Below are 17,687 nucleotides of genomic sequence, written 5' to 3'. Positions count from 1 at the left end.
GATGAAACTGACAAATAGTCAGTTCCAGACAATAGCAGTGGTTGCAATCTGAGCTCTTCTGACATGTTCAGCAGTGAAAGAAGCAATTACCTATATGCGTTGTAAAGATTCCGCTTCTCGTTCATGCTTTGACATCTGCCCTCCAAGGAGCAGATTAAGGTGAAATTTCGGGCGGGAAACTCCATAAAACAATCACTGTTGCTTGAACAGGGCGTTTCATTGATGCTGGCATCATCCAGATCCGTCACTTTTAGTTCACCATCGACAATAACAAATTGGCGAGGACGAAAGTCCAACAATGTCACTGAGCCAAGAGGAGAATGGGCCAAATAGTGTAATAACTGTATCAAACTCAAACATATCTGCAATGAAAATAGCACAGGGTACACTTCATACAATTTGCTTCAGTTTAAAAAAAAACTCCAAATGGATAGAGCTTAGTAAAATATAGCTTCACTTGTTCTCCATTAATAACATATATATAGCTAGGGAATTCACCAAATTGGTTGCATATATAGAATAATCTGCAAACAGAGCTGATCCTACATCTTAAACTTAATGGGCCTTCAGGTACCTATACATTTTGGTTTCCCTTTGTTCCTACAAAAAATGCCTCTTGCTGGAATGCAGTTCCTCCAATGCCACTGCACAATTAAAGCATAGTCCAGAAAGAGGCATTTTCTCTAGAAGCAGTCTGTATCTCACCCAGGTGGCTACTCTTTAAATATACGTGTCAATAGACTATTCAACTATGTAAAACATACAGCCGAGTACAATTCTGTCCTCGCTTAAATATGGCTCTGGATGGTGATCAAATCAAAAACCTCTCTAACCCAGGAACCCCAACTGTTGCTCTGGCTAAGATTAGTTAGCTCAGCACACTAAAAATTGGATCTGAGACTTACTGCTCTGTAATAATACCAAGCAGTGCTTTTACATCACACTTTTATATAATTTGGCATATTCAAATACTAATTGAAGTATGGCACTGCAACAGAGGAAAGTTCACTATGTTTACATTATACAAAAGAACAGACATATTTAATGAATCTAAGACAGTTGCGCAATTTCAGGTATCTGTGCCCTTTGATTTGTTTGGCACCTTATCATTCATTTTACTTAACATTTCTTGGGAAACAAAACAATACATTAAAGAAGGAATACTGAAAAAAAGCCACTCTAGGGCTTTACATTTACATACTTTGGAAAAAACCCAGAAAATACACTGTGACCTAATAAGAGAGAACTCTTCAATTTTGTTTGAAATATTAATAAATAAATCAAAAATGCTGTGTAGTTTGCAGTCTATAACATCAAAGCATTGGATCACTGAGTAAAATGGCTAACATTTGCTGGTCTCATAGCAAGAGGCTTTCTGGGGGTGACAGATAAAGAAAAATCCTCATCAATAGCTGGGGCTTCCTGCACCAGTGAAGGGTGCCTCCCAAAAGGAACAGTATCAATAGCAATGTCTGTATGCTGCATGGACTTAACCATCCTGACTGAGAACACAGGAGGCTTAAGTCAGGAAGAAAGAAAAAGAGGAAAACAAGTTATTTTCTAAAAATAAGAAAGCACATTAAATTTATCTTTTTTTCTCCTGAAAATTCCAAGAGCTCATTTAAGAATGAAACAAATTAGGCAAAGTAAAGGAAATAAATATGAGATGTTAATCATGGCAAATACAAAATGAAATGTGCCACACTGCATGTCTCTTCCCAAAGTGACTGTTGTGTTTGAGGCTAGTCCCTTTCTGGATGCTTTTCCACAACATTCCAGGCTCTGAGCCTCTGACACCAATAAGAAGTACAGTCATTACAAACACGCATTGTAAGTTATATTGAGAAAGATACAGAAGAGCATTTCTTTTATTTTAAATATTGTGATAATTGGAATGTTAATCCCAAGAATTCTAAACAAAAAGAGAGAAGAGATTATCTCATTATGCCTAATCAGATGAAAATATTTTGGTTTGACTAACAACCTCCTGACTAATTAGAAGATTTGAAAAGGCTACCTTGTTTACCAAGCAAGATTTAAAATCCCAGAACAAAAAAAATGTTGTGGAAACAAAATTCTTTTGTGGCTGAGACATTTTCTTTCCATGATTTCCAGCACATTTCCTTTCCTTCCCCCACTTTCTTCCCAATCAAAGCTCCAGAGATCATCATTACTTACTCGGAATCTTTCCTCCCATGAAGTCTGCAAAAGCTGAATCATCTCTAATGGTGATCCAAGCTCTGTGATAGTGGTTAATGTGTCTGCGATGTCATTGCTGTCCTGGTAACAATAACCATATAGCTGCAGAATGGAATCAATTGGGAAGGGAAAAAGACAAAAGAAAAGCAGCATGTTAAGTTGTTTAATCAAAGTTGATCTATAGCTGAAAACAGACAGGTACTGGTGATATTGCTGCAATATAATTAATGCATTAGGAAAACATGCTACCTGGGGCTTTTAGTATAGTATTTGTTAAAGGTTACAGCACAGGAACAGGTCCTTTGGCCCAACTGGTCCATGCTGCTGTTTATGCTCCACATGAGTCTGTTCCAACCTTATTTCAGGTTGCATAACCTTCTATTCCTTTCTCCCGCATCTGTTTATCTAGTTTTCTCTTAAATGCCTCTATGCTATTTGCTTCAACGAGTCCTTGTAAAAGTGAATTCCACATTCTAACCACTTGCTGCATAAAAAAACTTCCTGAATCTCCTAATGGATTTATTGGTGACTATCTTACATAGATGGCCCCTAGTTTTGGACTCCCCTCCTCTCTTGAAAGTACAAATCATGGATAGTGTTAGTCCTCTAATACTTCACTCAAGTGACCATTCCATGGGGTGGATTTTGTGCTGGAATTGGGGTCCTGGCACCGAACAGAAAAGGCCGGGGGAGCCCCACCTCTGCCTTTTCATGCCCCCACCCACCCCCCTGGAGCGATCATCCGGTCTTTTTGAATCAAAATTTTAGGAGGCAGCTCAGCAATGCCATCAGGAGCAGTGACCACTTCCGATATTGCAGAGGCCTCAGACCCAAGCCCAGTAGTGGAACCCCGGGACAGAGGTAGGTGAGGTGGGGTCTCCGGGGCCAGTCCGGAAGGCCCCGGCAAGGAGGGTGGGAGGGGGTGGGGGGGGGGGGGGGGGGGGGTGATCGTGCAGTCCAGGGCCAGGGGTAGGGAGATCCTGGGGGGTAAGGTTGTTCCCGGTGGGGATCCTCTGTGGCAACAAATTGCCCACGAGTAGAGACCTCCCACCCAAACCCACAGCAGAGCACATCATTTTACAAGGTGTGCTCCCCACACATCAGAGGCCTGCCCCCCCACCACCCCGCCACTGGTAAGATCCCAGCGGAGGTGAGAAGAGGCCCTTAATTGGCCATTAATAGGCCAATCAAGGGCCTCAATTTGCCTCTGAGCAGGAAGGCCATCATCGGCCTATCCTGCCCCTGGGAAGATCGCTGGGCAACGGGCCTTCGCCCCACGACACCCCCTCCTCTGATCCTGTCTCAGGGGCCTCATAAAATCTGGGCCTACATGTGTGGCCTTAGGCAATGAATCTTGGTAGGCTATTCAATTATGTAGGGTGTTGTACCCAAGCCAGTCCTGACCTCAACTGCTGACCACACAAGCACAGTTTCTAGCAGGAGTCACTAGGTAATGATCACAAGCAGGAACCCTGGTTGATCTTTTTCTTCTGTAAACTAGGTGAGCTGAGCCTAACTTGTACTTAAATTGCTGTCTTGATTCAGATCAGTCAATTCAGCACAGACCTGGAGTTGAACTTGGGATTTATGATCTGTATGACTTAGTACCACATTAGGTGGTGGAAACTGGAACCTGTTTTCTCATGTGTTTATATCATAAAGTGCTGATAAATATGAGCATTTTGCACTGCAGTAAAAATAAATGTCAATGAAACCAAATGGCTTAATTAACTTGAAGTGGTAGTAGTGAATTTCTTGAAAATTCTGGAACTTTATATAGTCCTGCGATTAAGTTTATTTGTTGCCTTGTGACATGCCCTGTCACATTAGCAGCAAAATCTTTAAAGGTAAAAAAAAATTGTCATCAGATCAAAGGATTTATCACTTCCAAAACATAGGGGTTGAGTTTAACAGTTCCCGCCAGTAAATGAATAGTTAAACTCGATACCATGTAATCATAATGTTACTCTTTAACAATTGCATGAATTCAGTTGGTCCATAAGAGAATTAGAAATTATTAGTAATCGCACAAAAATTATTTTAAGGGTTGGTCAGTTTTAAGTTTGACAAAGAAAGGAATGGCAGCATGTTTCCCCACTTTTTACACCTAGAATCAGCGTCAAGAATGGAGTCAAATTACAGCATTAGTTACATGCCTAGTAAAACTGCCTTTACTCAAACCCAATATGTGTCTGAGCCCCAATCTCCAAACTGCTTACTTCATTAGTGGGACATTTCAATTATCAACACCAGTTTCCTTGCCGTTTCTCAACATAATATATTGACAACCTGATGGTTAGTGATAAATTATGGGCAATTTGTGCTTTTCACTCACAGTGAGTGCACCACCCAACCCTCAATAATTACCATTTCCTAAAATTTACCCTTGTATAAAATGGAGGGCAATCTGGAACTGTTATTGTAGATTTGTACACAATTTAGCTTAGTGTTTCTAAATGTTCACATTTATGGTAAATTCTACACAAGACCTTTCGGAAGAACAATGTTTTAATCAAAAGTTTCAAACGTGCTTCAAAAGTAGTCCACACACAGTCATTCAGAACCAAATAGAGGAATGAATTGATTTTTAAAAAGACATAAAGTAAGATTGTGAAGGACTCAAGCACTGCCTGTATCCCATGCATAAAACAAGATTTCAATCTAATAAACTGATCTCAAATTATTCAAGAACAAATGTAATTTGAGGAAATAGTTTTATCCGACATTTCACAAATCTCTTATTTTACAACCAATTTAATTCTTCCCCCATTATGTATATCCTTGTGACCTTCCCTGTCTTACAGAAATTTATTTTTTTAAGACAAAACACCCCTTTTTACAATTATTTTCAGCCTGACTGCTAAGATTCAGTTCTGTGCACTGCTTGCTGCCTGTTTATAATCATTTTAAAACAGATTTGTTTTGTAATCTGTTCAGTATTTTGCTCACTTTCACATATAACAAAGAAAGTTACACTTTGCAGGCAGCAATTCATTTTTAAAATCAATTTGCACCTCTTCAGGTCACTCTTGATTGTTTCTGAAAACAGTACCTAATCATGTTTGAATAAGGGAATGACCTATAGAATCAAAACTCCTGAATTGACATTCTGCATCTCTCTAACTGTTAAAGGTCCCTCTTTTAACGTGATATGTATTTTTTTTATTTCTAGGATAAATTATCCAACAATGTTTCTAATAATGGAAACCAGAATCGTGTAAATAGGTTTTTATATGTATGACAACCTCAGTGCAATCTGTCACAGCCGTGGTCTCTCAAAAGTCCTCCATTCTTCTAAATAATAGTGACACAGCTGCCCCTTTCTCGGAGAAAAAAAGGAAAGGTTAGCCTGCCACACAAAGCTTGACAAGCTCATTGGGATGAAACACAAAGTGAGGACCTTATTAAGCTGTCATCAGCAAGTTAACGGCATGCAAGCAGCAGCCCCTTGTGAATGAATATGCAAGAAAAATGGGCCCTTTTTGTTGTGTGAAGTGAATAGCAAACAGAATCACTGGGGAGAGAATCCCAGTGCGATTCAGAAGTGGTCTTGTGCCAGTCTCCAGTGAGGCTTTAACACAAAGTGAGAGTTTTTCCTTTCTTTTGTACTCTATAGAGCTGTGACATTTTCCTGAATGTCTGTGAGCATACATTTTTATCCTGCAAGAACCCATGAAGTTCACTGGGAAATTCTTAAAAAGGGATTCAGTGATGCAGGTGAAGTATCTTGCAAAATGCTTTCCTCTGTAAATGGTGATGCAATGAATGGCAACAATTGTACATGTTGCTATTTGTTTTATTTATCTCAGTTTTTATGGAAAATGATTTGGATCTCTCCTCAAAACTCAGTGGGTAAATAAGGTTATCTAAGGATCTGATGCATTCACACTTAGGGTATTTTGGTCTACACATCGGGTGTAGAAGGTATAGAGGAGGGCAACAAGGATGAACATAAATCATTTAAACTTAGAGGGCTTGGGATAGGATCTAGATTTTTTAAAGTTATGACAGAATAAGATATAGTAGCTGTAGGTAACATATTGAAAATAGATTGCGATAGGACTAATGTGCATGCTTAGAAAATATGTAGACAAGATGTCAGATTAGATGCTTGGGAAAGCTTTCTTTTTTAAAAGGGTCGAAGCTCTCTGAAACAGGTTCCTCATGGATATGTTAGGTTTGGACATGCTGTAGACCATGAAAAATTCTTGCTGGTGGAGAACATTGGTGCTTACCAGGGGTGTGCCAGATCCATTTGCCCAGTGACGCATCATGAGTAACCATGGACACCTGGCACTTGCTTGATTACCTTTTGGAGTTGGATAAGAATTTCCCACAGATTTTTCTGAAATTGATCACAGAATTTTGCTTCCCGTCCTCCCTTCCCCATATTATTAATGGTTGGGGAAGGCATTGCATGAGGTTGCACCCATGAAGGGAAAGATTGAGAACTGATTGTCCGAACAGCCTTTTGCTTATCCATCCGTCATGCCAGAAAAGGTGTAAGTTCACTCACTGAGTTAGCTGATCTCAGCCAATGAGATGTTACAATTGGCCTCTGCACCTCTGAGTTGGAGAGGAAGAAAGCCAGCCAGATTTTCTTATCCTGATTCTAGCCAGTGAGCCCTGCTCGAAAGTGTGTATGCATGGATGAGATCAAGCCAATTCCGATGCTTGCCACTGTCATGTAGTCTGCTGACATTCACTGTCTAGGCTTACACTCGCACAGTCGTCATGTGGGTGAGGTGCTGGAGGGCTAATTGTGCCTTCCTAACCATATTTCAGCATGAGTCTGCACCTTTGACAGAGAACACAAGAAATGCGGAGCAAAAATAAAGAGATTGAAAGAGCTATTGCTACAATGGAGATAGCACTCACTGCACTATGAGCGTTGAGACCAGTGATGACTTCCATTGACAATGTTGGTGGACTGCAAATGGTTAGCTTCTTTGAAGGTCTGTATGAAGCAGGTGGGATATCTCAATTGCAAGCATTCTTCGTCAGCCTGAGCCTCCTCAGATACTGCTCCTTGGCATGCCCATACACCCGATTCTGTTGAAGTATGTCAACTGTCTGGGATAAACCCTCCAATGAGCCATAATCCCTTTAAAAAAAAATCATTCTCAGGATGTGGGCATCGTTGGCAAGGCCAACATTTATTGCCTATTCCTAGTTGGCCTAAGAAGTTGATGCTGGGCCTCTTGAACTGCTGCAGTCTACTCTTTGCAGCAGTTTGATACAATTGAATGGTTTGATTGAGTCAAATGTATTAGTGTGGGACTGAACTCATACACAGGCCAGAGGGGGTAAGGGCAGTAAGTTTCCTTCATTAAAGAACAATAGGGAATCAGTTGGGTTTTTTTGACAATCCAACAGCTTCATGACCACTTTTACTGATATAGCAGCTTTTTATTTCCAGATTTTTAAAAATTGAATTCAAATTCTTAAATTGCCATGGAGGAATTTGAAGCCCTCTGTCCTTCTGCTCATTCCTCCTACACCTGCTACTTTCATACTCTGGGGCAAAAACTTTCCCGTACTATTCACTTACATGACTGGTGAGCTTCCTAACTCCAGGTCTGACTTTGAATAAATTGCTCACTTTTTGATTTGATTCTACAACTACAGAATGGGGCAGAAGATTGTGATTCATGATTTCTCCATATCCTTAATAAGCAAAAATACAACTTAATTGTCACTTTTCCCTAGCCTTTTAAACTCATCTTAGCACCAAATATGTTAAATAATATGTTGGCGCTTTCTCCGAACGCTTACTTGTATTTTGTGTATCTTTTTCCTTAAAATTACTGAAGGCAGGAATGGAGGCAAGGAAGACAACCCTTTGGAAATTTGAACTGAATTGAAACAGATCCTGTGACAACTGCAACTTCATTTTGATTGGATTCCAGAGATCAGGATCATAGTCCAGCCATACACATTTACACTAAGTTCAGGTAGACCTATTTTTTCCCCCCTGTTTTAAGAGCCTGCTGCTGGAGTAAGTGAGCTGGAGTTATCAGCGTAAATGCTGAGAGCTGGTTTATGGTACAGGTCTCCCAGATTCTGAACAGCACCAGTTTGAACGTAGCTTGTGGGAAGTTAAATTGATATGAGACAACCTCCTGCAGAAGATCTCACACATAAGTGTGCCTGGTAATCTTCTGGGTTATACTGCACACTTGCATTGATGAGCAAACTAAACCACTTTGCACCAAAGCATGTTGTAATATAAATGAAGCTTAAGCAATAGTTGCTTTACCCATTCTGTGCCTTGTTTGGTCACCAGCTCTCCTTTTCATTTTCTATATCCTAATTCCTCTCTCTCTCACACACACACACACACACACACACAGAAAAATCAGAAGGAATAAAAAAAAATTACTCAGCCCATCAAGCTCACTCCATCTTCACATAATGATGTGACCAGGATTTTTCATCTTTTCCTTACTGCAAACATAGATGCTTCAACTATGTGCAATTGATTCAATTACTTTTGCAATATTTGAACTGAATTGTTATTTATTGGCTGACTGGATTCCATAAGTCAGCAACTCTAAGCCAACAAGAATGTGTTTCTTTTAACTGAATTGTATCACCTCTCCTGGTTTTTCTCTGCCTTACACAATCTGTGGTAGCCACAACAAGCACTCCTTGTCCCTTCCCCTTTCATATCATTATAAATGGATCTGGAACAAAACAGAAGAATAATTAAGCTCACATAAGCTTCGCTCCAAATCTTCTATCCCCAAACACCAGCGCCACACACACATACAGTCTGTCCTCAGTGCACCTCCCTTCAGTGCTGATCAGAGAACCAAGAAACTAGCAGCCGCATACACTCCAACCTATCCTCGGCAGCCGCTTTCATACATGTTATGCTACGGCTGCGATTTTATTTCGCCTGAGTAGCTGGGTTATCACGAGTTAATAATTAACCATTAGATCAGCAGAATAGACCAAATCTGTGCACAATGCCTTCATTCTACGGGCATATTCAGACGATTTTTTCCCCCCGTCACATGATCTGGATCCGACGAGTCACTCCACCGTGTGATGGATTTTATATTTAGTTGGGGGTGCGGGGAGGTTGAAATTAGTAATTCTTTGATAGTTGAATACAGCTCTTCAGTAATTGTAGAAATTATTAGAACCAAAAAAAAAACAAGCTTGTGCTCTGATGAGTGCAAGTAACTGGCATTCCTATTTTTTTTCACTTTATGTGACAGTGAAGAGATGTTTTATGCCCAAGGCTCATTGCAGAGCCGCTCCGACAATGGTCAGAAAGCATTGAGCGGCGCACCCTTCAGACTGGACATCCACCAGGACCGACACAAACATAATGCTCAGTTCCCACAAGAGGTAGAAAAATGAGCAGAGGTTACACCGACAAACCACCCCACCACACTCCCTCCTCCCTCAGGCGTGCAGGGACAAAGATTACCCTCAGTAGTTGGTGAAATGCACCTTTTGCAAAGCGGAAAATGACAGCCAATCGATCAATAGCAACACACCAAGCGGAAAGCAATGAGGTTTAAGAGCTTCTGTCATCGTAGATATCGAGTCGGAGCTCATTCCATTCTCCTGCCAGAATAAACCTGAAGGATTTGATCATTTTTGCCACTTCAGCTTCCAACAATTTTCTTGTTATAAAGTAAATGTTAATTTGACACATTTGCAAAGGGATCCCTCGAATAGAAGGTGTGTTATTCAGAATAACATTATTTCCAAATACAAAGGAAAGCCCCTTCCTGCTCAGATTGCGCCTGTACTGTGCAGACTGCTGACAATTTATGTTCTCTCTCACCCTCCGACAGATAGTTTTTTTTGATCAGCTATTCTTTTTATTGACTATATGGATGCTTGACCAGCCTGCTTCATATATATTGCAGAATGATATATATAACTCACGGCAATGTGAAATACATTAGCGATATGCGCCTCCCACTAACAAATCACTTCAAACTCAAGCAATGCTAATAAACCCGCGGAATTAACCCTCAACCAGGAATTGGTTTGCCGTCTAACCTCATCCATCGATTACATTTTGTTAACTCCTAGCGCTGAGGTGCAAACTCTGTTAAATAAATAACAGACTGAATAAGCGTCAGCTGTCAGGAGCGGATTAACATCCCCTTTGATTACATAGAAAGGCAGCTAAGGCAAAAATGCCTCGATTTCTTGAACAGTAATGTGGGTATATCCACATAGGTGCCCAGGTAAGTATTAATGATCCACTGAGTTGCTGCTTACATTTCTGTCGTCTCGAAATGTGACTTGGACATGAACTACACAACCCACTCAAATTCAGGGTATGCAACACATTATTCCACTGGACATTCCTGCAAATATCCTAGAATGCACAAGTGATCGGGGAAATTACACAGTCGTGTATTCTTCGACTTGGGAACGTCTATGTTTAGAAATACTAGCTCTGTTGTGCGACTTTTGGTGTTCTGCGTTCGAAATTTTAAAATAAGGTTGATTCAAGAAAGTCAGAAATCAGGAAAAAAAAACAGCTAATGCTTGGCGCGAAGGTGGAAACGACAGGACGTTAATGAGTGAGAAAAAAATTCTGAGGGCAGAGGACATCCTCGCTTTAAGTGGTACAGCGAGTGCAATTTGTACCAGCTAAAGGTCTGGCCGTAAATCAGTGATCCACATCGATCCCACTCTGCCGAACTCCAGCTCTAACCCTTATTGATTAAACAGCCCTCACTGAAACCTATAGTTCCCTCCCACTCCCATCAATAACTACAATTTCTGAACAGCTTTCTTTCCATATTGCCATCTGTTCTTGAGTAAGAGAGAAAATGAAGGGTTTTCACCACACGGCAGGGGTTAATGCATATTCAAATCTCCTTCCAAAGGACATCTTTCCCAGGAAACTTATTTATTTTAATGAGCAGACGGACAACGAAAGTACCGTCGCCCCCACCCAATCAAATAAATAATATAGTTTGCATTTAATTTCCAGTAATAGTCATTGGATATCTGTTCTCACGACAGCCCAAACTCGCTTTACCAAAACCTTTGGCGCTGGGCTTTTCAAAGCATCTCCTTGTGCACCTTTTGAGAATCCAGGAGGTATATAGCTCACAGATATATAACTGGAAAGTGAATCAGGTGCCAGTTTAAACTTTACTGGCGACCCGCGTAATGTAGTTAAATAAAAGAAATCACTTAAAAAAAAGTCCAGTCAATGTACAAATTGGAACGGTTTCATTGTATCGTGTTCTGTGTATGCGGATATTCGATCTGTAGATTAAATTCTGTGTAGAATATTTCTTGCCGGAAAAAACGCAACCAAACGGAGTAGGTTCTCGAGTTTTCAGTTAACTTGAAGCTAAGTAAATTGCATTCTGCAATCATTTAATTAACTGGTGTCTTTCATGGGGTACCTCGACAGTTAAATTTTTAAGAGCGACAAGTTATAAAGCGCCTATCATTTAGTGCTGTTATAGGGTGCACTTATTCATTATTCTAAAGTCTATTATGCTATTTGTAGACCGGTAATGCAGTCAAACTATCCTCAGGAAAATCTGATATATTTAATCAGCTGGGATCTTTTTAACAGTTAAACAACAAATATTGACTCACAGAGGACGTTTTACATAAATTTCAGTATAAATCCACACTGGTTTACCATTCTCATGGTACTGGGGCTGGTGTTTAGTTTTTACAGGGACTTGATGCTCTTATTAATCTGGGGCTGGGAGAGAGGTGGGGGGATTCGGGTCAAATCTTATTACTGGGTGCAACATTTACGACCAAGTTAGAATTCGGCCCTTAATCTTACTTTAAATACAGTATCAGAACTACTGTGAGAAGTGAAGAGAAATGGGATTTGTGGCAGATCCAGAGTAAGTGTTGCTGGGTGTTCTATCTCTCTCTTTGGCATTCGATTACTGTATCTATCCGCAAAAAAGAGCTCCTTTAGTAATGAAAATCATTAGTATAAGCATTTGCATAATGAAGGCAGTTTTGCCTAGATAACGTACTGCTTTAGTTTATAGGTTAAACCTTTTGGCCGTTGCTATGATACGCCTCGAACTTACTTATATTTAAAGCCAGAATCAGGCTGGGCGGATTGTACAAGGCGTATGATAGATCTGCTCAATAATACAGAACATGCCTGTTATCTCGCAAATTACACTTAAACCTGCCATCTGCCCTGGGCATCCCATAAAATCCCTTTCCCCAGTAAAGAAACGAAGCACGGCTACTATAGAAACGGGAACAACGCTCCTGGATTTGACACCTTCCACGACAGGCAACACAAATTCATCCGTTTCCCAAAAATCATTCAAATTCCTGACCGAAAGTGCGCAAGTGGTCTCTTAAACTACATTCGTTTCCCCTTTCTTTCTTCTTATCATTATTGTTACGGTTGATCTATCCTCACTCCTTCCGAGGTTGATTTAAGCACCAAAGTCTTGTAGAAAGCGATCTATTCAAATGGTGTCAAAGGAAATAATACGGACCAAACTCGTTCTGGCTGTCGAAAGCAGCTCCATACAATCGACTAATTGAAGGGCCGATTCTACACTATTTTTAAAACAAATCATTAATAGTGAACAAAGCCCGAGACAGACCCAGCTGGACGGATCACCCGAGTTTGTGACGGGCTCATTAGGGTCTGGCAGAGGGAATTAACACACGAGCAGGCGAGCTGACAAACCAAATGACAAGTTGAACGTCTTGTCCGTACAAGCGGTGTAAATGCAGTGGATTCACTAAATTTGCAAGAAAACGTGCAACATGTCTACCTGCATCATGTGTGTGTGTGCCTTTAAAAAAAATATCATGAGCCACGTGGTGATGAGTGAAGTGATTGGTTTTATATTCTGTGCAATGTTCCAAACGTTATTTCAGTTATTTTTAAATACTGCAGAGACAGCCTTTTGGCATCAGTTACATTATAACCCATTGGTGTTCGGGTCGGAGCTATGATTTACTGATTTCTATTTTAAACTTTAATATTTGCAGCGGAGCCAATGCCCGTTTAAAGCCGCGGCGATAAAAAAAAATCGATCACAATCCTGCCAGCAACAGTCCTACACATACGTTGGTTTAAAACTCTTCGGGTTCAAAGGTCTTGGAGAAAGTCTGTACATGGTGCTGACAATACATTCCAGTTTCTCAGCCAATGTGTTTTAGACAGGAGTGATCTCGTCCTCGGTTTCCCTCGGCAAGATCCCTTAAAGCAAAATGAAGACGGAATCTGAAGCCGAACCCGGCAGGATAACAATCACTTTCGCACATCTCCTCCGATACCACAGTGCCGGCGTCCTGAGGAGATCTGCCCCCTTTCAACAATTCTAAAAATCCAAAAGCAAGTATTTCCTAAAGATCACTAGGAACTGAATAATAGAATCAAATATCTGTCCAAAGAGAGACAGTAAATGGACGACAGAATATAAAAACAACTTCAAAAACTTCACTTTTTAAACTTCAGCGCATAATTGTGTTTCCTGACTTTTAAAGATGAAGTCTTACTGAGAAGTTCAAGACTGTTTGCACGTTTATACCGTGAGCCAATTCTACAATTGCATTATGATCCGAAATGATGCTGAATAACTGACGAGTCTGAGTATTGAATCTTATGTAAGTTTAATAGCACAAATCCGTGAAAAATCAATGTGTGGTCAAACGCACGTGAAGTAAATATCTTTAATGAGCTGAAATGTTTGTTTTTGCACATTACTTCATTCTGTTAATAGGATATGCAAGGTATTTAGAAACATCATGAATGAGTTAAGATGATGTTGGTTTAGCAATGTTTTCATTAAGCACCCGGTAGAACTACATTTTCCATGCATATATTTGACCAAAATAGATAAGTCAGAAGGATGGGTTCTAAATACTGCATAAAGAAATTAATCCCCTAATAAACCGAATATTTTCTGTCTTCCCATTAACAAATTGCTTCATGAATAAGTTGCTGATGGACAGTGCCTGCCACTTACCTTAAGAATGTTTGAGTGCTGCAACCGTTGTAAAAGTGTCATCTCTTTGACAAGTTTGTACGACGCCAGTCTGTAGCAATCTTCCAGTGTCCCATACTGTTTGATACAGTTTTCCATGTCGTGTCCTCCAAAGTCCACTGACTTTAAGGCCACTGCCAGCGTTTCGTTAAGAACCGCTTTGTACACTGCTTTTGTGTATCCAGAGCCCAAGTAATGGACACTGCTCGCGTTATTAATATCTGGACAGCTCAGAGAAAGCGAATGGAACCGAAAGTCAATCTTTGAGCTGCTGGAAACGAAGGTGCTTTCTCCTGCCACAGTCAATAGTTTGTTCCTTTGCAAGCCCGTGCTTCTCTGTTGTTGCCGCTGATGCTGGGTTTGCAGTTGATCAGGGGAGCTATTCTGTGCTAGGTCCATCAAGCGCCTTTCCAGCGGTCTGGCCAGCCTTCCTGCAGCCGCTGGAGAGACTGGCTGCTGCCGGTAGCGGACAACCTCCTCGTACCTTTCTTTAATTTGCTTCAACAGGTCCTGGTGGGTCACCCGGTTGAAAAAGGACGGGTCGATGCTGAGGTGATCCTGCTCTGGTCCCTCAAAACGTTGATGCCGCTGCTGCTGATGGTGATGGTCAAACCCAGGAATAAATAACAAGTTCAGTAAAGTGCCCAGGAAGAATGAGAAGCAAAACCCAGCTGCGATGGCAATCTTTCTGCGTTTCATTTCGTTGTTAACCTGCGAAAGGAGTTCTGTGAAACACTATAGGAGGCGGCTGTGTGAAACTGAAGTTTTCACATTGTACAGTAAAATTTCTACCCTGCAGGGAAGATAACACTTGGGGATTTTTTTTTTCTCTTTCCTTATGTATTCTTCACATTGGCTGCGCCCCCACCCCCTCTAAAACCTTGATAAGCAAAGCAGCGTGACGCGCAGTGATTGACAGGGTTAAACGAGCCAAGCGGAAGGGGCCGCGCAGCAGCATGGGAATTGTAGTCCCTTCAGTTTGGCGGTGCCGGCTCGGGACACATAGGACTACATGTTCCAGCGTGCACTGCGGCACCAGGGCTGGCCTTGGCGCTGGGGAAAGCTATAATAGGAATTCCCCGTATATGGGTCTCAACCAATCAGCGCGCCGACTGGCAGCATTCAGCCGTCAGTGCGCGAATTCTATTGGCGAAGCTTAGTGGCAATCATTCAGAGCCATTATTACGAACCGCTCTCGCCCCGCCCTACCAGACGGTGCACGTGACAGATCTGGGCGCAAACACTCCCGCCCCGCGCCGCTGGGAATATGAATGAGTGGCGTGATTGGCAATGACACGGTTATCCATCAAACGCACATTACCTCGCTATTAGCGACTAATTAACAAATGCAATCATGCTTCAAATTCTAGAGGAGCCGGAAAGAGGCAAAAAATAATAAATGTTTTGATTAGTGCGAGAATTGATGAATGGTAAAAAAGTGAAGGGCGCGCAACCCGGGCATCCTAATTCAGTTTTTCATCCAGGTTATTCATTATTGTTGTCAGCAAATGTTACAATTTGCCGGCTGAAATACGGATTTAAAGTCAATGGGTCATGCTGGATAGCTTACTTCTTTACAAGCCTCATCCAGTCAGCAACAGGTCGACATTTGAAACCTACCGTACGATTTCTTTTTAAATTGTAGCAGTAATTTGACCCGTGGCCCCTGTTGAATTCTGATTGACTGTATTCTCATAATAATGCAGATGCTATTTATCGGGTATATTTGTGCTTGAAGCAAAAGCACTTTAGGAAAGTAGAGCAAGAGTAACTGTGCATAGAGCGCACACACACCGTAGAGGTGAAAAGGAGTGCGGGATGCAGCTGCGTTTAAAGCTTTATTGATGCTACTTTATAATGCGTCGTTTCTCAAATCTAAGAAGCAAATAATAGAAATGAAGAGCAACAACTAAATTAAAACACCTTGTATTTATATAGTGCCTTTAAAGTAATAAAACGTCCCAAGGTGCTTCGCAATGTTATGTTGCACTGTGTACGGTATTTAATATTTATGTAGAGAAACCCAACAACAGTATTTTATACAAAATGCATATATGGGTGGGTCATTATGGATTCTTAAGGATCCTCCAGACAACTTAAGTTTCACCATCACGAACCCTTCTAAAAGAAGTCAATCAAAATTCTGATGAACATGCATATCCTCTTGGTTACAGCACTCAGATGAATTTGTGGTTTAAAGAAAATGGACACTGTAAAGGGAGCTGAATTAACACATATTTCGGTTGAAGAGCCCACAACTGAAACGTTTCGTCGTTTTTGCCTTTCTCTCTCTCCACAGATGCTGCCTGGCCGACTGAGAGTTTCTGGCACGTTCAGTCTCTGTTTTAGTTTTTGTGCGTGTGTTAAATATGCTGTGACTCTTGTATCACTCCAAGTCATTTCTTGAATCACATCAGCGACTTACAAAGCATTGCACAATATATTTACTGTGTCATTCAAAGCCATATAATGCGTGTAGGGTTCAATGTTTTTTCTTTACTGCTTCATGTGCCGCTTTTTCAAGGCAACCTCTGCATAATTTTCCTACTTAAAAAAAAGTTTGTCTTTTTTAAAGTTGTAGTTTACTGTGGTTAGGCCTATTTTGATAGAAATTTTGCTTTAATGTGGTTAGAACAACTAACACATTTCGGAGGCCGAAAGTCGAGAAATGATCTTTTGCAATTAAGAAATACGCCATCTACTGTTTCACGCTGCTGAAACCCGAGAAGCGAACATTCCGGGATTGGGTGGCCAGGAGGACTCAAAGCAATAAATCCAGCTCGTTTCAAACAGATACCATTCCCACTGCTCAGTTACCCACAACATGTCGAACTTCTTTAAAAAATATACACGGCGCCCATTTTTCCCAGAATATAACCGAGTCTTCAATGTTGCCAATAATACAATCATGAAGCACACAGGCTATATAAAATGATTTATCAACACTATTCTCTGCCCCATACTAACTTAAACTAGAATACACCATGCCACGTATTGTGGTTTAGTAGAGGGAGAGAAACTTGTTATAGTTGAATGTAACTTTTTAATGTTTATACAATCTGCACACTCATTTTCTGCTCATTTTCACAACCACAAAATTAACGAATTAGAAATCCCCCGCGGCCCGTCTAAAAACAGGTTCGAAAATCTCTGTTTCAGTCCTTTTTTGAATGTGTTAATTCCTTTAAAACGAAAGCAATGTTGTCCGTCCTGTCAAGAGTCAGTAAAAAAACATAAGGATTTCATCGTAATAGTTCGAAAATGTAAACTCTTTTGGTGAGGGGACAGCAAACAGCCCGTGGTCTGGAGTGAACGACTGTGTCACTAAATACCACACAACTAGTGATCTATCAAACCCAATGTGTCTTGAAGTTTCAGATCAGTATATTTAGCCTTTATCTTGTTAGTTTGCAAGTGAGCAAATTGTCCTTCTGGATGCTATTTCCAAAGACTTCACAGAGGTCGGCACACGTTCGCAACTCAGTGAAAAAGAAGACTGCCCAT

The 17,687-nt window shown here is 40.8% G+C and overlaps 1 protein-coding gene across 1 annotated transcript in view; it reads right to left on the bottom strand.

Moving 5' to 3' along the window:
* The window catches only part of pkdcca (protein kinase domain containing, cytoplasmic a), a 54,071-nt gene extending 39,021 nt beyond the window's left edge, over window positions 1-15,050 (bottom strand). The window contains exons 1-3 of the mRNA XM_068045134.1: window positions 14,166-15,050; window positions 2,179-2,301; window positions 91-362 (exon numbers count right to left, since the gene is read on the bottom strand). Coding sequence (XP_067901235.1) covers window positions 91-362; window positions 2,179-2,301; window positions 14,166-14,882 — 1,112 coding nt within the window. The 5' untranslated portion in view covers window positions 14,883-15,050. The remainder of the gene's footprint in view (window positions 1-90; window positions 363-2,178; window positions 2,302-14,165) is intronic.
* Between the last annotated feature and the right edge of the window lie 2,637 nt (window positions 15,051-17,687).

Source organism: Heterodontus francisci, chromosome 13 (genome assembly GCF_036365525.1).
Source record: "Heterodontus francisci isolate sHetFra1 chromosome 13, sHetFra1.hap1, whole genome shotgun sequence".
NCBI lineage: Eukaryota > Metazoa > Chordata > Chondrichthyes > Heterodontiformes > Heterodontidae > Heterodontus > Heterodontus francisci.
Note: the sequence above shows the minus strand (reverse complement) of the source record. Positions and strands in the feature narration are given on the sequence as shown.